Source organism: Protopterus annectens, chromosome 4.part1 (assembly GCF_019279795.1).
Source record: "Protopterus annectens isolate FY-2018-M chromosome 4.part1, PAN1.0, whole genome shotgun sequence".
Lineage (NCBI taxonomy): Eukaryota > Metazoa > Chordata > Ceratodontiformes > Protopteridae > Protopterus > Protopterus annectens.
Window position 1 is genome coordinate 102,956,027 of NC_056734.1, and position 27,821 is coordinate 102,983,847.

Genomic DNA, 27,821 nt, shown 5'->3' on the forward strand with positions numbered 1-27,821 from the left:
AGAAGATTCATAATCAATGTCTTGCCGAGGCCTCTTAGAAGGAGGGGGTTGGCTACCTCTGATCAGAGTAATTAAATCTTCAGCCATTTTGATCATTTGTTTTTTTAGGCATAGGGGCCTGCACATGTGGCCCAGGTGTTGGTTTTTTAGACATAGATTTAGATTTTGGCCTTAGTTTTGAAGATGGCGTCGGTCTAATATACAAATTTGTAGGCCTGAAAACACCCTCAGAAGCTGGTGCCTGCACAGCGGCTCCGGACCCATCTAAGGTAGAGACATCCGCAGGTTCCATAATTGAAGCATCTTGCAGCATACCGGACTCCGAATGGGTCTCAGTAGAGGCCTGCGAATCAGAAGTAGCGGGTATCATGGGCTGCGAAAGCACCTCACTGAGTACCAGCGAACTGGCGACTGGCTTAGGAGAAGAGTCGTCGTCGGTTTCGGACCTAGACGGTCTGTCTCTGTCTTTTTCTTTGTATTTTTTAGGTATTCCGGTAGTCGGATTGCTAACCGACGACATTTCCGGATAATTAAATCTTGAGCCAAAATATTTAGAAACAAAAATATACCGACGTTTAATCGTGTGTTGATTAAATTTAGCACAAAAACAACAGTAAGGCACATTGTGGTCAGGGCCTTGGCAAGGAATACAGTACAAATGAAAATCCTTATGAGGTATTTGCTTCCCACAAGTAATGCAATTATTAACTTTTACTGACATCGGTAAGGAGCAAGAAAAAGTTTCCCCAACGGGGTACTTGGCTTTTAGTTGAAGACTTCGGTTCTGAAACTCAAAAACGAAAATTTCTGGAGTCGGCCGACTGGCACTTGCAAACTGCTTCTGCTTCGGGCACCGCACAGCAAGAAAGACTTGTAATGGCGTCGGCTGCATGTTTTATACCCCTGATGACCTGACGTCATGGAAGAAGGGACAGCAACCGACGCAGGACCCAAGACTTTGTTTATCAGGCTGATTGAGGGCAACCTGCCAGCAGATTACCCAAATGTAATGACTGCAACAGTGAAACACAAAGAACATATGGGAATAAGAACGTTTTTTTTTTTTTTTTGCTATAGACCAACTCATGAGCACGAGAAGGGTAGGGGGAAAGAGAAAGGTGAAAAATAGTTTGAAAAATCTAACTCACTCACCCCCCAAAACAAGCCTGGAGCAGCGGACCATGATACTTGCTATTAGCGTGGCAAACAAGATCTGAAGGGAGGAAGGAGACTGGGGAATTATGGGTACGGGAGGAGCTCAGATCTGATGCTGGAGAAATGTGGCCGAGTGGGATCAGTCCTGGATCCGAGTCCCACAGGTTGAAGAGCAAATGAAAACAACATAGATAAAAAGGCTAAAGGGCTGGTTTACAATTCTGAAACCACATTGAGAAAGAAATTGTGGTTAGTCCTAATGGAACTGAATCCCTGTAAAAGACCAAATGCTTAACAACCAGATTTGTAAAATTTTTGTCCTGACTGGCTTCACAGAAATATTTAAGAAACTGTGCAAAATGATTAAGAATAAAATTGTTTACTATTTCTGCTAGAAAATGAGGAAAGTTACAAAGAGGAAAAAACAACCCTTATGAAAGATAGGTACAGTAGACTCCATCTTATCCGATCTCGCTGGGACCAGATCTTAGACTGGATAAACAAATGGCTGGTTAATCAGAAAAAGCATATAAAACAGCCTTTATAGGTTATAAATCAGCTAGAATAACAGGATTTGTAAGTCTAAAACTCAAATGTCTGTCATTATTTGGCCTAGGGGAGGAAGAAGTGCTGTTCTTCTCTACTGTCTTTTGCTAGGGCTATGTCACAAATTTGATGGCTGTTTAAAGCGGAGGCAAGTTAAAGAGAGGCTGGATAATAGTCTACTGTAAGATTTTTTACATGATAATGCAAGCTCTGACATGTAAGAGGCAGAGTTGATGACAACAAGAAATTTAAGGAATATTACCTACAAGGCATGATAAGAGGGGCTTAATAAGAGGGACTGAGAGACATTCTAGAATAAAATTAAAATCCTTAGTTGAAGGTCTGCAAACAGGGTATCAGATAAAGAATATCCTGAAAGGTTCTGATGAGGAAAACTGTGCTAACAGATAGCCATCAATGGAGTTGAAAATGCAGAAACTGGAAACATACAGCCCTTAGGAAAAGACAACCAAAGGTCAGAATTAAGCAAGTGAAAGAGAGCATACAAAACAACAGGGATAGGGCAGAAAAATGGATGAAAGCAATTGCCAGTGGCTCACAGAGTGAATTGCATCTATTTAGCAGTATAAATAAAACTGACAGTCTTTATGAGTTGCCATAAAAACAATTTACTATGCATTCAGAATCCAAGCATGGAGACAAATCATAGGATTTTACTGCATACACTGGCAGACTTGCCAAACAGTTCCTGGGAGGTAATCACAAGTAGCCCGGATAGCCAAGCTTAGCTGCTTCAGAAGCAGATACCAAATCCACCCCTGTCAAAGATGAGCTATGAAAATCAAGTCTTGTAGAATCTCTTGGCGTGTCTTCATTAGGGCCCACTGCAGGAGCTAGCACAGTGTAAAGAGTAAAATGGTACAACGAAAAAGGCAAGGACAGAAGCTGATATCTGACATGTTTGACTGTGATAACCTAAAAAAATCTTTGTATATATTCTTTATTGTATTTTTATTGTGGAGATTTTCTCCCCGGGCCTCCACTGAAAATGGGCTCTCTTGGCCCAGTGGACTTCCCTGGGCATCAAACTGGAAATAAAAAAATAAATAAAAACTGAAAAAGATTTAGTCTCTTATCCATGGTTAATAGAAAGGCATGAGGCTAGGAACTGCTAAAAGTCAGTTATCCAGGTATGGAAGCTGTAAATACCCAGCAGAAACTGGGACGATGTTTATCAAAGATATCAGGTGCAAACAACAAACAAAAAAGGTAACATCCTGAACTGAAAGTAGTACACCCGACCTTGAAAATGAAGGTAAGAACTGTGGGCAGGATGAACTGGTACATGAAAACAAGCAATTCATAGCTATGAAACTTAAACATTCTTGTTTCTGCAAAAGGGAAGGCAGGAGTTGGACAGACACTTTCTAAACACTTTTGCACTGAATGTGTTTACTGAGAGTATAAAAGAACATCCAGCAGAGTAGTCTTGCACTCTAATTCATCAAACACCAGCAAATAACATTACTTTAGCGCTTTCATCCTAATTATGTGAACTTCATCACAGTTAATGTCAAGTAAAACATACATCTGTTTACATATGCATTGTAACCAATCACTAACACTTCCTCATGAAAAATTAATCATTACTCATCTGAAATTTTTTTAAAAATGTATGTGTGTCACTATTGACCTAATTTTAAAATGAGTCATGACAATAAATACAATATATTATAAAATGTGTACAATGTACAATAAAAATAGTAATAAGTTAATATGACAGCAGTAAAATTAATCCCAAGATTTGAAGAATCTGTTGAAAAGTAATATACCTATGCAGATTGGTTGAGGTAATAACAATCAGATGCTTGCATGTGGACACTGCAAACAATGTAGGTTTATACATGAAGGACCATATATACTTGTAAAGGGGGTATGGTTGGACTCTACCGTGTCCCAGAAGGTGTAGTTGTGACACTATTGGATTAGTTTATCTTGCGAGTTGTACAGGATGTGAGGCATTTTATGTGGGCAAAACTAAAAGAAAGTTAAGATAGGATTAGAGAGTATGTTTATGACACAAAAAAGAACAAGTCCAAGAATGCCATGAACAGATACCAAAGCCATTGCACTGCTTTTAATAAGTTTGTTTTCTTCGCAATTGATAAGAGTAGTGGAGATCAACCTACTGGGTGATTTGCAGGTGTTATTAGAACACAGTCATGAATTTGTAAGTTTTGATAGTGAAATAAGAAATCTCAGGGGATTAATTTTACTGCTGTGATACTCATTAAAGTATAAGTTTGTTTTGATTACTATTGCTATTTTTCTTGTATATTACACACTTATTTTATATTTATTGTCATGGCACATTTAAAATTAGGTCAACAGTGATGCACATACACATTTTTAAACAAATCAGATTAGAGATTAATGATTAATATTACAATGTATATGTAAAAAGATGTACGTTTTACTTGACATTAACTCTGGTGAAGTCTACTTAATTAGGACAAAAGCACTAGGTTAATGTTACTTGGTGTTTGGTGAATTAAAGGAGTGGCAAGACTACTCTGCTGGGCATTTTTGTATTTTTTGTTCTTGTACGTTTGCTGGTTCCTGGTTTTGGTGTTAGTGAGAGGTCAACAATCCATGCTTTAATGGAAATCATCATTTGCTATACTGTTCATCCTACAGCCACTTATTCACCAACTCATGACCGCTGCAGTTAGGAGGAATACAATCAAAGAATTACAACAGATTCTTCTTACCTGCACTTAAACTCTTGCTGTTCCAAGGACTGCAATTAATTTCCTCAGACTTTCAACAAACACCCACCAAACAAATATGGAAGACCTTCTCTCTCTGAAATTATGTTAATTATTTTGGTGACTTTCCAGTGAAACAGAGCACACATGTAGTCTGTTTATTTTACAGGGGTGACAAGTGGCTGCTGATTCTTTTTCTTCTGCCTTCTTCTTCACGTCCCTACAGTGCTCCTTCAGATGTGTTCTGAATGAACTAATGTTAGGATAGTTAATCCCTTGCAGTGACAGGAAAGCTCCAAACAATATAACCATACAGAAAGCTCATTGTGAATGCTCACTTTTGTGTGTGCAACAACATCTGTGATAAAAATAGTAAAATAACACAATAATGAAGACAAACCACTAGAAATAAATATGAGCAAATATACTTCCAAAGCAGTGAACTAGAACTTCATTAATGAAAGAAATATTGCACTTTCATCCCTTCAGGTGATGGAAAAGAATGATGGTGCAAGTCTACTTTGCATTCTTGTTCAATTCCTGCTGTCAAATTCAGACATGCTAACAAAAAGCTAGGCTGCATCTAGCAACAAAAGTTTCTGAAATTTTCTGAAAAGGTCCTCCAGCAGATGCATAGGTGAGGGTCATTCTGTTTGCAGTCCCTGTCAGATTTGCATCTGCAAGGAAACAAACCATGATGTAGCCAAACCAAGCAGGTAAAAGGGGGATGGGCAAGCTCATCATCATGAAGGGCAAATTCCAAGGAGAGTGTTTCTTCAAAAGAGAGTGAACAAGCAAATCACTTCTATGGAGCTGTTTAACCAAGCAGAGCTGGACCATGGTTCTACCCAACAAAAGTTAATAATGAGATTTCAAAGACGCACTATCTGTGGAATAACTGAATCGTAACTCATACAAGTATGATCGACTGCAAGTTAATGGACTAATGTGCAAAAGATACCTCTTCATCTAACTGGAGAGCCTCTTCTACTAAGCAGAATAGGCTTAAGGAGTGGAAAGTATCCTGGCAACCTCCATCAACTTTAAAACTCTAGTAGATTCAGTGTATGCATGGGATCTATGACAGGAGTCAAACTTTAAAGTGGAGCTGGTTGTTACACAAAGGAAAATTATGGGCTTGAACTGGAGCAGTTTCCTGTACTGGCAGGTAATGGAGAGCCTGAAACCACAATCTTCTTGGCAACCACAAGGCAACAAAGATGAATATGTTTTTTTTTTCAGAATGTTGCTATTAGATGTGGTATCTGCGGAATGGTGGAAAAGGCAAATAGAAATGATCATTACTAGAACACAGCAACCATCAACCACCCCTTTACCAGCTGTTTTGAATAAAAAAAGGAGGGGGCCACATTCTCTCAAGTCGCAAAATACCAAACTTAGAGGTACACATTCAGTAGAAGATCTTGACCAAACAGGTTTCTTAAATGCGCTCTAGGAAAGGACTGGAGTTCCATCTCAGGGACTCTACCAACACAATGACTTCTCCTGCAATATGAGCAACTATAAAAGTGAATCCCATGTCTATGGTGCATTGCAACACTACACAGGGGATACAAGCCCATTCTGCCTGGTTTGTATCACAGTATGGACTGGTTAAATGGACTGAGGAGGCAAGTTCTCTTCCCACAGCTTTCAGGGCAAGTAACACTGCCTGTAGCTGCAGCTGGCTGATATAAATACCACTCTCTTTCTTGGATGGCTTCATTTGCCTTGACCATGGTGAAGCCAATATAAGCTCTCTAATCTTCTACTAAAAAAAAAAACTATTATTAAGGTGCAAATGGCTATGCTGTAGGAAGAGAAGACACACTGGCACCACTTCAAAGCCAGTAGCAGGAGTTTAATAAAAAAAATTCCATGAGTTGATAACTCTGCAACTACTGACAATTCATACTCCACTGTAATTTTTGAATCCTCAGAAGTGTAAGTGAACTGCAAATATCATGACTGACATCAGGCTCAAAAGGCACCAGAAGGGTTCAGGTTTAAATTCTCACCTGTGACCTCACTAAGGAAGTCAATAAAACATAAGCGAATGAGAACAAAGCTTAGTACAAAATACTTCAGAAAACTAAAGATAATATTGAAAACCACCATGATGCCTAGAAATGCAGTCCACACTATAAATCGGTTTGCTAATCATGCTCTAACTTACAGCTTTGGTGTGACTGACTGACTGGCTGGCCTCTAAAAGTAATGAAACAGTTGGAAAAGAAAAGAAAAATACTTCATGCTTAACAAATGAAATATAAAAATAAGTGCATACCAAGATTAACTATCCTATGCTCTGAAGGAGGCTTGAGCTTCCTTGAAATTGACTACATGTAAAGATCTGCAGTGCGGGACTGCATACATACCTGCTGACCTTATCAGATCCAAACATAGTGACAAGTTCAAAGACAAAAGACATGAAGAGAAGTCATGTAGGATGACATCTTTGCATAGTTTAGCAGAAACATTTTGGAACAAAATGGGAATGGATATCATTGCAAAATCAGACAGCAAATGAAAGTGCCAAAAAATTAGATGACCTAAAGGACTAGCAATGAAGGAATGTTGTTGTTGTCTTTCGGCTTTTCCCGGTTAGGGGTCGCCACAGCGGAACTCCGGTCCGCTAATGACTGGCAGTAGATTTTGACGAACGCCGAGGTGCCAGCTCGACGTTCAACCTTCAACGAAGGCACGCCCATTTACGCATGTCTTTCGAACGCCCAACCAACCTCGGGGAGGACATGCAGACTCCACACAGAAGGCACTCCCCGCACTCCAGCCTATTGGCAAGTATAGAAAACTTCTGAAAAAAAAAATCACTGACCAAGAATTGATGCAGCAATGGTTAAGGAGAGGTGAACTGAAATCAAAAGACGAAAGGCTAATAATGGTGGCCCAAGACAGTGGCTACATACATGTTGGTTTACAAAGTCCAATGAAAATGTGGAAGAAACAAAAAAATGCATGTTCTGGAAAACAGAACTGGAAACAATTAAGCATTTCATTGTTGTGTGATACAGTCATGGCTGAGGACCTGTATACTGAAAGGCACAGTAATGTGGCAAGTTTGTTGCCCTGGGGATTATGCAAACACTACAAAATAAAGATGTAGATGAGAAGCATTAAATACAGTCAGTATTCCATGAAAAAAGTAGCACTGAACATTCAAATTACTACACCCAGTCACTACAGGGTTTTATGTAAAGAGAGATGTAGGTGAGAAGCATTAAATACAGTCAGTAGTCCATGAAAAAACTAGCACTGAACATTCAAATTACTACACCCAGTCACTACAGGGTTTTATGTAAAGAGAGAGCGAAATACAAACTCTTAAAATACCAGGATTTGCAAGCAGAAACAAGAGCAATGTGGAAGAAAGATACCCAGACAGTTCCAGTATTAGCAGGAGCAACAGGACTAAAAAAAAAATGAATTTACAATTGCACTTAAAAATGCTACCGATACACGTAACGCCATATCAACTGCAGGAAGAGGAAATTCTGGCACATTATGGGTGCTGAGAAAAGCAGTCTTGGCTAACATCAAAGACTGAAACAATACAAATTTTATGAACTCTAATCATACCCTGACTTAGGAATGCAGGGATGGGGGCATCCCTGTCAATGTATGTAAAAAAAAAAAAAAAAAAAAAACAAAAATAAACATTTGGAGAAATTAAATCAAGGGAAAACAAGTGCATGACTTCCTTATCCCTTTCTCTGGACAGAAAAAATGAACATTCTGTCAGATTATGCCTGATGAAGGCAATCCTCTGAGTTGAGCTCAAACAGGCCTTTTGTCAGTTTAAGAATATGCAAGAGTCTGCAGCCAGAGAAGTATCAAACTCAAGGATGCTTCCCAAGACATCCCTGAAAACAGCTAAAAGGAGTCAGTTATCAAGGTTGAGGAACACGTGGAGATTCCTCTCCTGCAAGGCCTCCACTACCAGTACAAAACAAAATAAAATAACAATAGCACTGTATTAGCACAAGTATTAGCCACCTTGGTGAATACGCTGGGTGCAAATTAGAGACCACACAGCAGCCCTCTGTGCTGTAAAGGATTCACTACGTGACTTAACCATAGGACACCCTTGAATGGATCCCAGATACTGATCTGCAAGAAGGTGCCTGCGTTCAGTGACATCATCCAGGTTCCCTCCATAAGCTGTGGCATGATTCCCTAGTCACTTTACTGAAACAACAGATGTATTCACTGAAGTCCCAGAATTTCAACAATGCATGTTTGTCTCCTATCCTAAGATATAAAACATGTAAGGGTAGAACCTGAGGCCTTTTTTCAAAGGAAAACTTGCATGTATGGCCTCTCTGAGAAGTGAGGTCTTGGCTTATCCCAAGAATTCTGTGAAGAAGCCTTGGTATTTACTAAGTACACTTTCTGGTGGACGAACTAATAGCTCCAATACATTGCAGTCCCTAACCACATGTAGAAGTGAACTTGTAGAATGCCCCCTCCACAGGCAGTGGTAAAATACTGCCTGGTTTGCAAATGCTGAGCTGGCAGAGTCACTCTCCAAGAAGATTTAGCCAGCACAGCAAGGAAAAGCAAAACTGACAAATGTTTTAAATACTCTCCTTATTTTGAAGGAGGCTTATTCTTCTTACTAAAATTGGGTAGGCTGAGAAAAAGCAGAAGTGACCAGGCAGACTTGACACAGACCATCCCATTCTGGCTAGGGCCTGCTAACTTGCATATAGTTCTTCAAACAAATCCTTATGGACATGCTCAGAGAGAACTTCTCTCTGAAACTGGGCAACTAGGATGGTTTGCCTGAGTTAATCTTTAAAGGAGGAGAACCAGACCGCATTGCTTGAGCAAGAAAATCAGCAGACACAGAGTTTCAAGTGTATTGTATTAAAGTCCAATGTAGAAAATGTAATAGGTAGTTTTACCAGCTCCTCCTTTATCCCACAGTCAAGACGCTTGGGATGCCAACTTCGTCAGTGCCTGATCTACTGAGTGGAAAATGGACAGGAGCACTAGTGAGTGGAAAATGGACAGATGAGACAGAGTTGATGAATTTAAGTATCAATGTGGAAGAGGGAACGACCTCTTGCCCACTTTGTCCACAGTATCTGTCCTCTTAATAGGTAGTAGCATGAAAAAGTGCTGCGCTCTCTAGAAGCTAAACTATACCAAATAAATCATAAAGGAGTCTGCTGTGAGATATTTAATCAGGATCTTACTCCTATTAGGTGCGAAATGAGTTAGATGCACCCAGACTGCAAAATTAGCATGCTTGTGAAAGGGCTCCACCAAGAGAAAGACTCAAGGCTTCTCCTCCTCCTTGCCCAGACAATTACTGAGAAATTGCTATGCAGTAAGAAAGAGAAGCCTATAAATAGTTCACTGAAGGCTTCAATAACCTGATTCAGCAAAGAAGGGGTCATCCAGGGGAGACCTACAGGGTATGGAGGACTTACTGCCCTCATCTGTAGCACAGACAAGCAGCTCTTGGTCCTCCAAATCCAAAGACGATCTCCTTTAACCCTTCCTCCAACATGCACTTGTAACTAATGCAAAGGACTCCGCAAACAGCTGCCAAGCACTGAGAATTATCTCACAGAGCCTCAGAACCAGAGTGCATACTAAAAGCCGAGGTGGCAGAAGAGAAGCATGTACTACTGGGCCCCGCAATGGCATCAGCCATGTTCCTCAAAAATGTACTACTGCCACCACAGGGTGGGAGGCTGGCGTAATGGTTAAGGTGTTTACCTTACATACACAAGGTGCAGGGTTTGATTCTTGCATGGGGTAATTGGCTAGGCTTAAAATGGCCCACAAGGGCAGTTAGCTTAGTACTAACCTATGAATTATGAACAAGGACAAGTCCTATCAAACAGTTGAATATCACTGTCTATGACTTCTCTGAAAGGGACCTACAGGCAAGGGATGACACAGAGAACCTTTTTGACCTTGCTGGAGTGTCTCTTTACATTGAAGAGATGACTCCTTGATTCTTTGTGTGACCAAGCACCTGATGGAAAACTAGAGAACCATTTTAAAAAAGCAACCTAGGCACAAGTATGATCTGGACAAGACTGTGGGAGCAAGGTTAAAACACGCTCATATGCACCCACAAAGTGGTTGCCCGAGGTACCTCTCTCATAAGTAGAGCAGACATGAATGAGCTTAATCCTTGCTAGTCATTGGAGAGATTGTGAAAGGTGAGGCCACCTTGTAAGCAGGTTTAACAAGAGGAGAATTTGACCAATGCCTGTTCTTCAGTTTCCTCATTTTCTTTCATTGCTAAGAGATTATCTTATGATTGTGTGTGAGATTCTCCTCCCAGTCCTGGCAATGGATAACTTAAACTACCACCATCATTAGAATTAATGTAGGCCTCAAATGTCTCTCCTTTTAATATACAGGTGGCCTGGCTGAACAGCTGGCAATTTATGGCTGACATTATACTCTTCTCCCAAACAATAGGGGCTTGTGTCTCAGGATTTGGCAGTTCTAGGAACACATGGGAAGGTTCAGATTCTTAAACATCAGATGTGGGAACTTTTCCATAATGAACATAACCATACTGTGCTAGAAACAAAAAAAAGAAAATCTGAGTGCCTCAGTGTCTTAAGCACAATCTTCTGGACTGAAGTGTGAATGAAAAGCATATAAAGACAGCATGACCCGGAGTATGAAAACAAAAAAAAAATGTTGCTGAACTGGGGACACAGAAGAGGAAATCATAGTAACTGCCCACTGCAAAAGTCTTCAAAATCTTATCCACTGATTTTGTTCATATCTTTTGCTGATAAACAGAGACATTTTAAAGTTCAATACTAGGAAAATCCTTTCTACGTATTATGTTCTTTGTGACAAATGATTGACCGGGTTATACCTAGGCTCGATTTAAAATAAACGTGTTAGGGATGATTTGTGTTTGGCATACAAGTCCTGTAAAAAAACTAAAAGCAATGAAATTATAGCCATATGAGACTTGTAGTGAATTACAAAAAAAGTACACTATGTGACCTTTTTAAAAAAGAATGAATAGATCTACTTAACTAGACAGGTATATCAACCAGAGATAGCTTGTTGCTACTACTAGAATTAAATTAACAGTACGATCTTTTTTAGAAATTATCAGAGGTCTTTTTTTGGTTCAGCTACACTCTGTACTGGTTTTGAAGGCCAGCTGTATTCATTTAGATCTGTGTGAGCCAATGGACAATGGTTGGGGGGAAAAAAAAGACAAGACAGGAAATGCCCATGATGGCATACAGGTACCCAAGTGTACTATTCTGGACTAGATTGGTTCTACATGCAAATATGCTTGAATATTTGCACCAACATGTAGAATACAGCTTGACACAAGACAGACTGTTACAGTTCTATTTTCTTTCTGACATTAACATGAGCAGTGATCATTACTTGTAAAAACACTGTGCATAATACAGTGGAGAATTCCAAAGCAGTGAAATACTCACTTTTCAAGGGCCTGATAGTAGCTTTGAAAGGCAATTTCATCTCTGACGAACAATGACTCATGCTGGAAAGAATCAAAAGAACTGGAAACACTGAACCAACAACTTTTTTCTTTTCTTTCTTTTTTTTTATTAACAATATGCAATGTTTCTGCATTTGAAACTAGAGGTATGACTTACCCATCCACTATACAGCTGTACATGAAATACAGTAAATGGCAATTTTATGTTTACTTCCGTGTAGTATGAAAGGTGAGATTATTAAACTACAAAATATTAACTGTTATATTTATAACAAATACAATATATGCCTAGGCTATGTATTCTAGAGTTTGATTCATAAGCATACTCCTGGCCACTGAACTTGAACAGGGCCTACAAAACCAAGTTATTTCACAAAATGGAATTGGTATTGGTTATAGAAAAACTTTATGGTATAAGAAGCAAGTAGGATGATATCAGCTGGGGGTGCCTGTGAGTCTGATTTGATCAAATATCAGGTTACAAAAAAATCTACTAAACATGAGAGAAAAGTAAAGATATCAGATAACCAGAAATAGCTGCTAAAATGTGTATAAAAATATATACTGATCAAGGGCTATAATTTCTAAAACGGAAAACATGATATAATGCAAAAACACTCAATTTGGTAATTAAATGAAAGCTTGTGCAAATTAATTTTATCCAAGATGTCCAATTTGCATAACTATTACTATTTTGTAACATTTTCCAAAAAGTATGGCAATATGCACAATTCCTAAGTGTACACAGTTTTGTTTCTGTAGCTGTTTATATAAATGCAATATTGCATAAAGGGATGACATGCTGACGTCTTATTTTCTTTCTTTTTATCAAGTACACAACACTTTTTAACTGCTTCACAGATCATGTGCTGTTTCTGTACTTTAGTGCTAGAGTTAATAAATCAGTAATCACGGCATACAAACTGCCTCATAATCAGTAAATCTTTCCCATACACTGGCCCTAGACTTCAGTCAACTAAAAGAAATAAAAGATGTATGACTGTTGGTTATACTTTGCTCAAGTTCACAGAACAAACAAGTCGATATTATGCTGTCAACAACATCTCCTGCAAACTCAGAATTTATCCCAGAGGTTTTGTGGCTCCTCCTTTGAATACCTGGCATGTGGAGAGCACTGGTAACTAATTATCAAAATAGTCATTCTGTGTACCAGTTCAAGTGTTTCCAGGACATTAACAAAACTAGTCTTGAGTTAAAGCTTCACAGATTTTGCCACAAAGTTTAAAGCAAGAAAGGGTCTTCTGAACCTCTCTTTTTCACTTCTAAGCAAATTCAGCTCAAGTTACTAAGTCAACAAAAATGTAGACACATAAAAGGTGACAACACCTTATATAGTTCTCAGAAGAATACTGATTACTACAGTTAAATGCCTAGACAAAGGCATGATAACTTCTTCCACCGAGCCTGTGTAGCAATTCTTCTCACTTGGTACTTACTAGGTTTCAATACTTCACTGTAAAGAAAGCAAATGACTTTTGTAAAGCGTGGCATTTTCAAGGACTTTCTAAATACTGCCGCTACTGTTTTCCCTGTTTACTTCAAACTTGGCGTGAGGTATGTTCATCAACCTTGGCATATCAGTCGGCTCTAATGCTCTGGCATTTGAAGTGGATGCTTTGTGTTTTCTACTGGCTTGGTCCAGCGTATCTCTCCTCATTAAGGTGGCCCATGAACTTGTTTGTGAGGAAATCAAACTCAGGAATACTACAGATAGCCTGATGAATGTTTACAGCAGAGACTTCTCTTGGGACTCTAGGTAACAGAAAAAAAAAAACACCAGACATACAACACTGATCAATATAGTTTTCAGAGAGGAAACCACTGTAACAAACTGAAGTAACGGGTATAAGTACTCAGTCTCTAGTACTTAACATACGTCATCTCATTTTCCTTCACTACCAAAAACAATTACCTTAACACAGAGTGCAAACAGATATAAGAATACTCCTCATATCAGCTGATCTTTAAGACGGCCCTCTAAAGCTGATATTGCTTTCCTCTGAGTGCTCTTACGCTCTTTTGATGATGCCATGGTATGGTACACTCCTTCAATAGTGCATACTGCCACATCTCAGTTTCAGAGGAGGGGGTGTCCTCTGCAGCTGCATAACCCTCCATTCTTAAACCCACTGAACATGAGGAAGTTTTCACCTGCAGGCAGAAGACAAGTTAAAATATATAAAGTTACGAAGTGCAAGTAATACCTTAGTTCAATAATCCCTCTGGAGTGGATTTACAACCGAGAAGAATTTTCAGCAGTATCCATCACTACCCAACCTCTAAGGAGGAAGTAAATAATAACATTTGAAAAACAGAATGATTAGATGGTAGAATCTTGCAGCACAGACATGCTTAAAGGAAAATAAATCCCTAAAGAGGAGATCCTAAGTATAATATTGTGTAAAGGCATGTAATGAAGACCATGTGGTGATGGTAGAAATGCCTGTAAAGGGCATATTCTGGAAACAAGCACATGAAGTAGCCATGCACCTCATAGAATGACTCTTCTGCAGTGGTCAACAGCTGGTTGGACAAACAATGGAAAAAATACAGTTGTGTTAGGAACTTGACCATTTTTGTTAACATTCAAGTATGTTCTCTGTTGCAGTAGTGGTAAGACTTGCTGCAGAAGGCCTGATGTCTAGCCCAACTTCCACAATTTTGCAAAAGCTGGGAAGAAACCCTCCTATCTGGACATCAGCACATCTTTGGTACAAAACATGCATCTTTCAACCACATCTACACTTTCTTGCCATGACAGTTTCCAAGGATCTAGGTTGAGACCTCAGCATGGTCCACCTAGGTGGAACATGCCCCCAGGTACGGCAGCTTAATCAAAAGAAACATCAGAGTTACCTTTCCAAGTTCTAGGTCAACCAGAAAGGCGGCACCCCTGTAGGTGTAAAAGAGAGGAAAAGGAAAAAGAAAGGTGAAAGGTGACTAGTTACCCAGGACTCCCACAGTAAATAAAGAAGAGGGAGGGAGATATTACTGCAACAATATACATACTTGAACATCTAGAATTGTGGCCCAGTTCATTGTACTGCTCACTGCTGCAGTAGTGACAACACTTGGGAAGACTTCCAGTGCTTTATGACTAGTGAGTGGCTGGATCTGAGAATGTGTTGGTTGCAGCAGTTCTAGTAAGACGGCTATGGTAAATCCTGCCTTGCCTTTAAAAGCAATATCCTGGTTATAATGTTCGGAAGAGGCATGGACAAGTTGACCAAACAAGCTGCTTCCAAAATGGCCAGGGTGCTGAATTCCCCCAAGGAAGGCACTAGTGGCTGCTGTGGCGGTCACACAGTGGATCAGACATGCCATAGAAGGAGTAATAAAAGCAGATGCCATAAGCTAGCCATCTAGAAATGGCCTGTCTGGGGACAATTCATCCCCAGCCCACACTCCCATTTACAAAGGATATCAATAACTGGTCTGACTTATTTTCTCTCTTAATCATCTCAACCTGAAATCTCAACTCTCTCTACAAAACCATGGTATGCAAGATTCATTTTTCCTTGTTCTGTGGAGTAATATAAAACAAGAGAGCTGAATGGCCTGCTTTAGGGACAATTATGTCACCACTATGAGCACGAATGTGGGACTAGTATGAACAATGACTATATCCTTGTGGAAGATAAGAAAGAGATGTTTGCACATCATGGCCTGCAGTTCTGAAATACAAGTGGCAAGTAGTAATGGCCAATAAAAAGACAGTTTTCCAGGTCAGGTACTTGGTGGTTGTTGGGGGGAGGTGCAGTAGTTTGCTCAAAGGGTAGTAATGTTAACCATCTTGATGGCATAACTGAGCTTCCATGGTGGAGAAATTTCCTTCTTGGGTGGTCTCAACTGCAGGGCCATCTTAAGGAATTGCTTTACCGGTAACAGAAAAAAGGGGCTCCCATGAAAAGCATGCTGAAACTGCAGACATATGCACGTTCACCAATCGTAAGATAATCTTCATCTGTAAAGGTCTGACAGCTATCCAGGTCCAGACCCCCTCCTCCGGCACTAAAGGGAGAATCTTTTCCACTACCTCCTTGTACTTAGTTTCCTAGTCTGGTTTAAGATAGAAAACCTATCCTTGTAAACTGTGCTAAAAGGGAATGAAAACTAGATCATCCAAAGCTGTCACCCATAGTGCCTTGAGGTTCAGGGACACAAGTGATCCCCTTGGTTTGTGTCAAGAGGTTCACACATTGATGCAAATGTACATACAAAGTCTCAGCCAAAGAGTAGCTGTAAGTAGCATTTTCTGGCTTGCCTGCCTTTATCTTCTATATTAGCCTGAGAATAAGAAGGACTGGAGGAAAGGTGTACAGAATTAGGCCTGCTCAGCTTACTAACAAGGCATCCGCTGTCCATGCCCCTGCAACTGGTATCCTGGTACACATTTTTTGGAGATGCTGGCTTTCTGCAGAAGCAAAAAAATTCTAGTTCTAGCACACCCCATATACAGACCAAATCCAGAAAAAACATCCATGTACAGCATCCATTCTTGTGAGACTGCCACTGTTTTGCCAAAATGTTTTCCTAAGAAGGGCTGTAAGATGTTGTGAGAGACGTTCCTGATTCATGAGCCAAGTGACATGACTTCACTGCCAGCCAGCCAGCAAAAGACATCCACCACATAACTTTGTTGTCTGTGAGGATATGATGGATCGCTAACTACAAAACAGATTTGAAGGCTTTTGATAATGAAGTCACTAATCTTCCCCTGAGTATGCTCCTCCCCTCAGCTTATGTACGATAAATCTGTGGTGACCCTCTGGATTTCTGACCCTAGCCAGAATGAAACTCCAAGGTTGAAGCTCACCTGTTGCATACAGCAAGACAACTCTTTCTTGATACAGAGTAGAAGAGAAAGGGCACTATAGGGATCAGACATGATGGCATCATCTGCAATTTACTTATTTATTTATTTTGGGGTGCCACTGGTGTTTTATCATGTTAAACCTTGCTCTTGGTACCATCAGAAGTGAGAAGATCATGTACCCCACTGTTCTGAGAAACTCCATTGTAGTAATCAGAGTTTGCTGTGCTATGGAACTGGAACACTTGGTCAGGAATAGGTCCTTTTGAAAGTGGAGAAAGGCCTTCTGGTTTGTAGTGTTCAGTACGGCTGCAAGGAACAGCATTTGTCTCTAAGTTATACCTGGAATTTTTGGCAAATGCAAATCCTGAGAGAATCCTAGCTATCTGAAGCAGGTAAGAGTAAACTGTAGAGCTATCTACATCTGCTCTAGGCCTGGTGCCTGAATAAGGTGCTCATCTAGGTAAGGGTAAATGTGAATACCCTTGGATCTACAGAAGGCAATCACTGGACCAAGACACTTTGTGAGCATCCTGGCTGCAGCAGATTAGTCAAATGGCAAGAAAACAAACTGGAAATGAGAACCTAATGCTTTGAGTCTGAGGTAAAAAAAATGAAAATTATTACTGGGCATGTTGTGGGTGCTGCAAAGAGCACTTCTGGCTAACATCAAAGACTGAAACAATACTAATTTCATGAACTTTAATCATAGTTTGACTTAGGAATAGGGTCCATTCGCATCATGGTATTAGACACCCAAACGACTTGGAGAAATTAAAAAGGGACAGATGTGCAATGGGGCATACTGGTATATCATCCTGCTTTCATGGTGATTTCAGTGACTGCCCACATCTCCCTAAGGACATCACTTCCCTGCATGTCCCAATTCTCCTCTGGAGATCAACCATGACGTGTAAAAGAGTATATGCCCTCCCCACCTGGATAGGCACTCCCATTCTCCACTGTCCAGTGCCTCAGACACATAAGCCACTAATCAAGGTTAAGTAGCCAGGACTGCAGTCAGGGTTTTATCTGTCTATGCTATGGCATTAGGTTCCAAGTATTAGAACTAATACAATAGTGAACTATATGATGAATATGACATTATACTTACAAAATGACTATAGTGCCTGTTTGGCAACCACAGCACCATTCTTACTTTGTAAACGACAGAAATTTAACTGATCCATCTTCCTGAACCCATGTACCCTTTACAGATAAACTCATCTGATGCATCAGATTAGGAGTGTCAACTAAATTCAAAGCTACCCAGAAAGGAATGTTGCAGCTAGACACTGTAAGTGAACTTAATAAATGTTTTACTTCTATCTAAATTGCAAAAAAACGCATTGCCTGACTTTCACAGCATCCCATTATAACACTTGCTTTTGACTGCGGTAGAACCTGATAACTGCAGTTGCCTGGCTTTTTGTTAAGTACAATGTTCAAGTGTACCTATACTCTCAGTTTGTCTGCCTTGGAGGATGTGTTTATCTGGCAGCAATGAAGGACAGAAATGGTTATGTAATTTATATTTTAGTCTTCCTTTGTTAATCTAATGACTTGTCTCTCTCTCATAGGCAGCTTGAACAACCAGAATGTAAAAATATTCACGATGTATGATGACAGTGCAGTTCTCCAAGGGGAAACAGTTTCTAAGAAGCTCCTAAGCAAAGAGTTCTCCAAATCTACATCTGGATTCCTAAACAGGTAAAAAAGAGCATGCATCTGGTACAACAAAAATACTAATTCATATCAAGTGTAACCTCAGTGCCAAGTCTCATGTATTTAGCTAGTTGTGTCTCATTTAGGAAATGTTGGTGTCTAGTTAACTTCCCTAAATTTATAGATGAAGTCAGAAAACACACTTTGTAGATTATTACTCTATGTTGTCAGATTCACAGGTCAGTTATAAGCGACTTCAATTCCTTATCTGCATGGTACATGTTATCAAAAAATTCTACCCCTTTGCAAAGTGCTGTTGATGTACAGATTGTGTGTGACAAACCTCTTTGCAAACATTTATTTATGAATTAACCAAATAAAAACACATTACATAACAAGGCATGCCTCTCACACAAGGTATTTGTTGACTTACGGCAGTAGGCAGGAACATAAAATATCAAACATAATAAAGCCTGACACATGTTTCCTATTAACAAAGATAACTGTTCAATCACTATGCACAAGACTCCAACTTGCTGGATATAGCACCACTTTGCAGAAGCATATATCCCACTGTGAAACAGCATATTATCTTTACTTCTCGGTAATTGTGATATAAATGCTGTTTTGCATATACCAGCTTAATCAGTGGCACTATAACAGATTCAATAATTACTTCGGTTAAAGCACATACACTTGCTACTACATTATATCAGACTATGCTTGGCATCAAAGATTAATTTTCAGTGTTTTTATGTAATCTGCATGCTGTCTTCAAATTAACAAAGTAATGCTGTGTTACTTCACATCTGGAAATCATTACTCAGGCACAGTTTACTCAATCAATCTGGCTGTACAAGGTGACCATAAATCTAACATTCTGTTTTTGTAGTTAACCTTACAAAGACTAACACCAGTTACCTGCTGGAGTATAACAACAACATTTCTAAAGTAGACATTTTTTTTCAAACTACAATTACTGATGTAACATTAGATAATGCGCTAGTTGAAATGGCTCCCTATTGAATGCTGACAAGATGGAAAAAAAAAGACCATTAACACAGGAGAAGAATAAATTTAAAAAAAATGCTCTTCTCCTTAAACGTCTTTTTGCTGGGGAGCAAGCCCCCCCCCCCCAATCTCCTGACCTTGTATATACAAACTCACAGATCGCCATACCTGGGAGAAAAGGGAACATTCCAAGAAATAGCATACTGGACTTAGGGGTCTATATTACAATGTCGAACTCACAGGAGTCTGAATGTTGTAATATCGAACCCATATGTACGAAATGCGAAAATAGTGAAGCCACGGAACACAGATTTTTTTTCCGTGGGAAAAAAATCGGTGGGCCGTTTTCACAGCTTTGCTATTTCCTCCACTGTGGTACGATCTCGGAGTTGGTATATTTAAGTGTGGGGGGGGGGGGCACAGCTTCCCACATTAGTTTAAGTTTAAAGTGTACATATATATATTTTTTGGTACCGGAATAGCGATTTTTTCCCCTGGGAATCGGCATTCTGTGTTTTCGTACTTTTTGTTTTTTGTTCTGTGTTTTCGTACTTTTTGGTTTTCGAACTTCCTGGTTCGATATTACATCGTTCAAACTCCTGTGAGTTTGAGGGTGTAATACAGACCCTGGACTTCCTGAAATACGACAGAAGGTTGAAAAGGAAATCCTGGGTTTAGAGAAACCTAATGAATACATTATTGAAGTTATACCAGTACATACCAGTTCAATCTTTTGGCCATTCAGCCTCCATATTTCAGGATGCAATCTAGCTCTGGCACAGAAAAGATGGTTTTCTGTTCAGAGGGGAGGCAAAAAGATTTACCTGTGGAGTATCCCACTGATGGACAATGTCCAGAAACAGATCTCTGTGAAACATCCATTTGTGAGCCTGTGTACTGGACCAGTTCAAGACGCCTGACACTACATTTTGCTCTGAAGGGATGTAGACAGCCTCAAGAGTCACTCAATACTGAACAGCTAGATAACAGACCTGAACAGCAAGTTTGCAAAGAAGGTAGGGCCATGCCCCCCTTTGCTTCTTGATATACCACGACTGTGGTATTGTCTATGAAGACTTTGAGAGGCCCAGAAGAAAGAGGGAATGAAAAACCTGACAAGCTTAAAGGAAAGCTCTCATCTCCTTTATGTTGATGTGATCTGACCTCTGATGAGGAAGGCAGAGACCCTGGACCTTGAGGGAACTGAAGCAGGCTCTCCATCCCTGGTCCGAGGCATCCGAAAAAAGTTCCTGAGATAAGACAGAAGGTTGAAAAGGAAATCCTGGGTTTAGAGAAACCTAATGAATACAATATTGAAGTTATAGTTTGAGGTGGAAGGAAAGGAAAGTACAGTTGTGTACACTTACCATAAATGTAGATGTTCGAGTGTATTCACTGTTGCAGTCATTACATTTGGGTAATCTGCTGGCAGGTTGCCCTCAGTCGGCCTGAATTCCAAAGTTTTGGGTCCTGCGCCAGTTGCTGTCTTCTCTTCCATGATGTCAGGTTGTCAGGGGTATAAAACATACAGCCGACGCCATTTTCTTTAGTTTTTCTTGCCCCCAACGCCATTTTCTTTAGTTTTTCTTGCCCCCGATGTCAGGTGCCCCCACAAAGGTAGCAAAATTATATATATATATATATATATATATATATATATATATATATATATATACACACACACACACATGCAACAATATAAACTTTACCTTCATCTACAAAGCAAATACACCACAATATAGGTTGTAGAAGATAGAGAAGATACATTTCAGAATGACAGGGGGATGGCGGGAGGGTAACCTGGACTGCAACAGTGAATACACTCGAACATCTACATTTATGGTAAGTGCACACAACTGTACTATGGTCTTCGTGTTTCCCTGTTGCAGTCATTACATTTGGGTAAAATCCCAAAGCTATGGTTGGGAGGCTGGAGCTAAACAGCATTAGGTGCGGCTATAAGGCCCTGCGCAGCACTGAAGTGGCAAAGCCTGCCCTGGATTTAGAGTAGAGAGGCAAATGGTAATGCTTTGTAAAGGTGTGAACAGAACTCCAAGTAGCAGCTGCTAGAAAGTCTTTGGTTGGCACTACTCTGAGAAAGGCTGCTGAAGTAGCTGCAGCTGTAGTGGAATGAGACCTAATGCCCTTGGGCACAGGTTTACCATGGTGTAAGTAGCAGAAACGGATGCAGTGGTGTATCCACTTTGAAATTGTCTGCTTTGAAATAGCCTTTCCTTCTGATCCTGCAGCATATGACACTAGTAATTGCTCAGTTTTTCTTAGAGCTTTAGTCCTGCTCAAGTAGAATCTTAGCTGTCTGTGTAAGTCCAAGGAATGCAGAATTCTCTCCCCCTTGTTCTGCGGATTTGGATAAAAAGTTGGCAAATGAATTGTTTGGTTAAGAGCCACACTGGAAACCACCTTAGGCTTAAAAGTAGGATTTGTCCTCAGAGACACCCTGTCTGTGTAAAATATGATAAAAGGCTCTACAGCCATGAGGGCCTGTAGCTCTGAAACTCTTCTTGCTGAAGTAATTGCTAGTAGCAGAGCTGTTTTCCATGATAAGAACTTTAGATCAGCGGTAGCCGCTGGTTCAAATGGTGGCAAGGTGAACTTTTCCAACACATAATTGAGGTCCCATGCAGGTAATGGTGATCTTCTAGGAGGCCTTACATTTTTGGCTCCTCTAAGATACTGTTTTAGTAAACGATGAGAAAAGATTGGTGGCTCTGTATTGTAATGAGCCGAAAAGGCAGAGGCATGAATTTTGATTGATGAGAAAGATAGGCCTTTGTCAAGCATCTCAGTTAAGTATTGTAATATCTGAGGAATATCTGGTTCTGATGTATCAGTTCATTGTGCTTGATTCCAAGCACAGGATCTCTTCCATTTGTCAGCATATGATTTTCTAGTACTAGGCCTCCTGGCTTCCAAAATGACATCCATCACCGCTTTACTGAGAGGTGTTGTTTGTATGACTATATGATTAGCCATGCTGCCAGGTTCAAAGTCTGTAGTTGATTGTTCAGAGTCTGTAGTTGATTGTGCAGGATCTGATTGTTTTGCTGGGACAGTAGTTGTGGTCTCTGAGGCAAGGTCCAAGCTGGGTATTGAGACAAGTTCCTTAGGATTGGGTATCAGTATTGGTGGGGCCAGTCCGGGGCAATTAATATCATCTTTGGCTTCTCTTGTCTGACTTTTAGGAGGACCTTGGGTAGAAGAGGCAGAGGAGGAAAGGCATAAACAGATAGGGTAGGGTGTCCACTTTCCATGCTTGTCTGTGATAAGTCCTTGTGCAGAATCTTTTCAATTGATAATTTTGAGGAGAAGCAAATAGATCTATGTCTGGGCTCCCCCATTTCTCTGTTATCATGCTGAAGACTTGTGGATTTAGTTTCCACTCGTGAGGATCCATAAGGTTTCTGCTTAAATTGTCTGTCAGAGTGTTTTGTTTTCCTGGCAGGAATTGAGTCTGAAGACATATTGGGTAGGTCAAAGCTGTGTCCTACAGTGCCATGGCTATTCTGCAAAGGGGGTATGAGTGTGTGCCCCCTTGCTTGTATGACTGTGGTGTTGTCCGTCTTTATCAGTAGTTGCCCTGGATGAAGTAAGGCCTTGAAGGCTGTTAGGGCATTTTGAACAGCTAGCATATCTTTCTGGTTGATATGTAGATGCATTTGTTTTGGTGCCCATAAGCCCTGAATGCATCTTCCTGCCATGTGTGCCCCCCAGGCATAATCTGATGCATCTGTTGTTAAAGTTTGGCTGGCGGGGGGGGGGGGGTAGAGTGAAGGGCAGTCCCATGTTTTGGTGACATGCCTTTGCCCACCATAGAAACTCCTGCTGCAGGCAGGGAACGAGAGGAATCATTGCTTCCAGACTGTGTGAATGTTGACTCCATAAACATTTTAGGTACCATTGAAGTTTCCTCATATACAGTCTTGCATATGGAATTAGTAGGATGCAGGATGCCATGAAGCTTACAGCCTGCAGAATTTGTCTTGCAGAAGACTGGGTTTTTGTTGCCATCAGTTTGACGTAAGTAGTCAGTTGTCTTTGATTGTCTGGCATGAAGTAAGCCATCTGGGCAGTTGTATCCAAGCTTGCACCCAGGAATGTTATCTTTTGAGAGGGTACCAGTTGTGATTTATTTTCGTTTATTGTGCACCCTAGGCATGTTTCACAAACGCCAGGTGTCGAAGAAGAGTGTCCTTGTTCTCTGCTTGAATGAGACAGTAATCCAAGTAAGGATATATCTGTATACTTCTTTGTCTGAAAAATGCAATTACTGGTGCCAGGCACGTTGTAAAGACCCTGGGCACAGTAGATAAGCCAAAGGGCAGTGCAGAGAATTGGTAATGCATTAAGCCAGCCTTGAATCTGAGGTATCTTCTGCACGACTGTCTTATTGGGACATGCAGGTATGCCTCTTTTAGGTCTAAAGTCACCAGCCAAGCATTCTTGCCCAGCATGGGCAGAAGCTGCTGTAAAGTCGGCATTTTGAGTTTTGGAATGTCCAGGTATGTGTTCAAAATCGATAAATCCAGTAGTGGCCGCCAGGCCTTGTCCTTTCTGGGTACCAAGAACAGTCTTGAGTAAAAACCTTGTCCTTTTTCCTGTTCTGGTACTGTCTGAATGGCCCCCATATTCATGAGGGACGTAAACTGTTTCTGTGCCTCTGCCCATTGATTTTTTGGCAGATCTGGCCAACCATTTGCCATTGGCAGAGTGTGGAAATGAAATCTGTATCCCTGTGATACGATGTTTAGTGCCAACTGCCAATTCTGAGCAAAAAGTGCTAATTTTCCCCCTATGGGTGCTGCCAAAAGATAAGTGCTTGATGTAGGAAGAGGGAAGTCATTGGGATTGCTTTCTGTAGGTTTGTGCTTTATCTCCTCCAGGTTTAGAGGTGGAAGTGCCCCATTGCTTTGACCTGTATGAATCTTGCGCCTGGCATCTGGAACCCTTAGGGCGTCTGGATTTGCCCCTTTGAGCTCTGTCCAGGGTTGTCAGACGTCCCTATTTGGGCGGGACTGTCCCGGGATCAGCAGCCTGATCCTGAGTCCCGCCCTGCCGGTTTAAATCCCGGCCAGCCTCCGCTTTGTTTGTGTTTTTTTTTTTTTTGATTGTCCCATATACCTGGCATACGGGCCAATCAAAAATTGCTAAACACGGAGCTTCTTGTGTTCCGCATTAAACACGAGAAGCTCCGTGTTTTGATTGGCCCATATGCCGGTATACGGGCCAATCAAAAATCGCTAAACACGGAGCTACTTGTGTTGAATGCGGAACTGCAATGCATTAAACACGAGAAGCTCCGTGTTTAGTGCAGAGCTACTGAATGAGCTCAGTTCTTTAATGTGGAACTCTGTTCCGCATTAAAGACCTTCTTTTTTTTTTTTTGGTCTTCAGTTGCCGTGAGAGACCTTCTTTTTTTTTTTTTGTCCCTACGTGGGGGGCTGGAAATCCGGCAACCCTGGCTCTGTCTGACACAGGAAAGGACCAATTTTTTGTAGGCCAGTGTCTACTGAATCTTGGTGGCTGCACTTGTAAGAAGTCTTTAACAGTTTGCATAGACTTAGCTTTGTCTTCCGTTTTCTTTAAAACCTCTTCTGCCTTGAGACAAAACAGAGAATCATGCTGTAAAGGAGCATCTAGCAATTTAGCTTTAACATGATCAGGCAAATTTTGTTCCTTTAACCAGGCATGCCTCCTAATTACAGATCCAGTAACTGCGGCCCTGCAGGAGGCCTCTAAGGAATCAAAACCACATTGCAAAGTTGTTCAGCTGTATGCAAAAATTTCTGCAATTCTTTACTTTCTGCACATTCTGAAATCAACATCATTTGTTGTTTCAGCAATCCCATACCATGTTGTTGGTACTTAAGCATATGAAATTGACAGTTTAAGGCCCTGACTGCCAAGGTTGCAGATGTATAAACCTTTTTTCCCCATCTGTCTAGTGCCCTTGAATCTCTGTCAGAGGGTGTAGGATTTTTTGCTGTTGAGGCCTTAACTCCCTTTGGACCCTGTGAAATAGTTTCAGGATCAGCAGCAGGGTTTCTAAATAAAAAAATTTATGACCGTTAGGGACCCTGTAATATCTGTCAGGCTTACTGGGAGCCGGAGGTAAGAAGTCAGGGGACAAGCTTGACCCCGAAAACACATCATCCACAATGTCTAAAATGGGGAATGGCTAAAGGCTTGTGCTGAGGGAGAAGAAGGAAATCCCTGAGCCTCTTTTTTGATTCTGTGAAGTCTTGACTTTCCCAGTGAAAATGCTCCCTCAAAGTATGCAAGGTTTCTCCAAATGAATAATCTTCAGGAGGAAATGCAGATGGAATAGACTCCTCAGCATCAGAATCTTCATAGGGAGGTATAGATAATTCCTGATCAGAACAGGAATCAGAAGAAATAGAAACCTGATCTAAAGATTCATAATCAGTGTTCTGCCTAGGCCTCTTATCTGGAGGGGGATGGGTACCCCTGATCAAGGTAATAAGGTCTTCAGCCATTTTGATCATCTATTTTTTAGGCATAGAGGCCTGTGCACATGGCTCATGCGTCATTTTTTTAGTTTTAGAAGTTGCTTTTCTCTTTGGTTTTGCAGCTGTTGAGGTCTGAATACACCCTCAGAAGCCGGTGCCTGCTCAGTGGCTCCGGACCGATCCGAGGGGATACATCAGTCGGTCCAATACCTTGAGTATCTTGCGGCATACCTGACTCCACATGGGTGTCGGTAGAGGCCTGCGACTCAAAGGTAGTGGGTATCAGGGGCTGCGAAAGCGCATCACTGAGTACCTGCGACTGGCTTAGGAGAAGCTTTGTCGTCGGTTTTGGATCTCGACTGCCTTTCTCTGTCCTTTTCTTTGCGCTTTTTATGTACTCCGGTAGTCGGATTGCTATCCGACGACATTTCTGGTTAGTTAAATCTGTTTCCAAAATACTTTGCTGCAAAAATATACCGACGCTTAATAGTGCGTTGGTTAAATCTAGTACAAAACTGACAGCCAGGCACATTGTGATCAGGGCCTAGGCAAGGAATACAGTATACATGGAAATCCTTATGAGGTACTTGCTTCCCACAAGTAATACAATTATTAACTTTTTCTGACATCGGTAAAAAGCAAGGAAAAAGTTTCCCCAACGGGGTACTTAAGCTTTAGTGAAGACTTCAGTTCTGAAACTCAAACTCGAATATTTCAGTAGTCAGCCGACCGCCATTTGCGAAATGCTTCTGCTTTGGGCACCGCGCGGCAAGAAAGACTAAAGACAATGGCGTCGGTTGCATATTTTATACCCCTGACGACCAGACGTCATGGAAGAGAAGACGGCAATCGACGCAGGACCCAAGACTTTGGAATTCAGGCCGACTGAGGGCAACCTGCCAGCAGATTACCCAAATGTAATGACTGCAACAGTGAAACACGAAGAACATCTAGGAAATCTAGTGGATGACAGTGTTGAAGCCACAATGACTTGAGGAACCACTGTAGTTTTCTTATATAGAGTCTGGCTACAGGTAGCATAGGAATGGTGAAGGCCGTGAATTCTAAAACCCGGAGAAAATCCCTGCCTGTCACAGAAGAAGGTTATCTGAGAAAGAGCCTTGGGTGGAGACAGGGATGTCAGCATAGGAATGGTCTGTATTCTGCAACTACGAAAAATATGATGTTGAGAAGGAACCAGGATTGACTTCTGAAATATTTAGTGAATCCCAGGCTTTGTAAAAGACAAACTGTAAACTGGAGGTGCTGAAGCAGGACCTTGGCGGACGAAGCCTGAATGAGTAGGTTGTTTAGATAAGGAAAGATCTAAACCCCTCTCATAAGGCAAAAGGCAATGACAAGAGCAAGGCATTTAGTGAATACCTCTGGGGCACTAGAGTGGTCAAAGGGCAAGCAGAGAACTGAAAATGCAAGGAAAAGGCACGGAAACAAAAACATTTCCTGAAAAGAGGATTAATGGGGATGTGAAGATAAGCATCCTTGAGGACCAGGGATACCAAGAAGGCCTGAAAAGTAGTAGTAGAGGGAACAGGGTTTGAAGGGTCAACATCCAAAAGGAGAGGACTTCTAGAAAGGTGCTGAGCTAATTAAAAGGTCCAGAATGGGTCTCCAGATGCCCTCCTTTTTGGGAAACAGAAACTTCACAAAATAAAACGTTTTCCCTTCTTGGGCAGGGGGCACAACTTGAATGCTGCCCTGAGCCAAAAGGCCCTGAAGCAGTTCTGGAAAGAAAGGAAGCTGTTCCTGAGGAGGCTGAAGGATGCCCAGAAAAGGAGGAAGGGATTTTCATACCATGAAATAACCCTGACAGATGATGGATAAAACCCAAGAGTCTTGAGTGACCCTTAACCAACTGGGGAGAGACACAAGAAGAAGGGAAAAGTAAA

At 40.9% G+C, this 27,821-nt stretch overlaps 1 protein-coding gene across 3 annotated transcripts in view; it reads right to left on the reverse strand.

Annotated features, from left to right (window-relative positions):
- Window positions 1–11,995: 11,995 nt before the first annotated feature.
- YEATS2 (YEATS domain containing 2) overlaps window positions 11,996–27,821 on the reverse strand; it is a 1,703,429-nt gene continuing 1,687,603 nt past the window's right edge. For all 3 annotated transcript variants that reach the window (XM_044070010.1, XM_044070009.1, XM_044070008.1), the window contains one exon: window positions 11,996–13,689. In XM_044070010.1, the coding sequence (XP_043925945.1) occupies window positions 13,563–13,689 (127 nt within the window). In that variant the 3' untranslated portion in view covers window positions 11,996–13,562. The remainder of the gene's footprint in view (window positions 13,690–27,821) is intronic.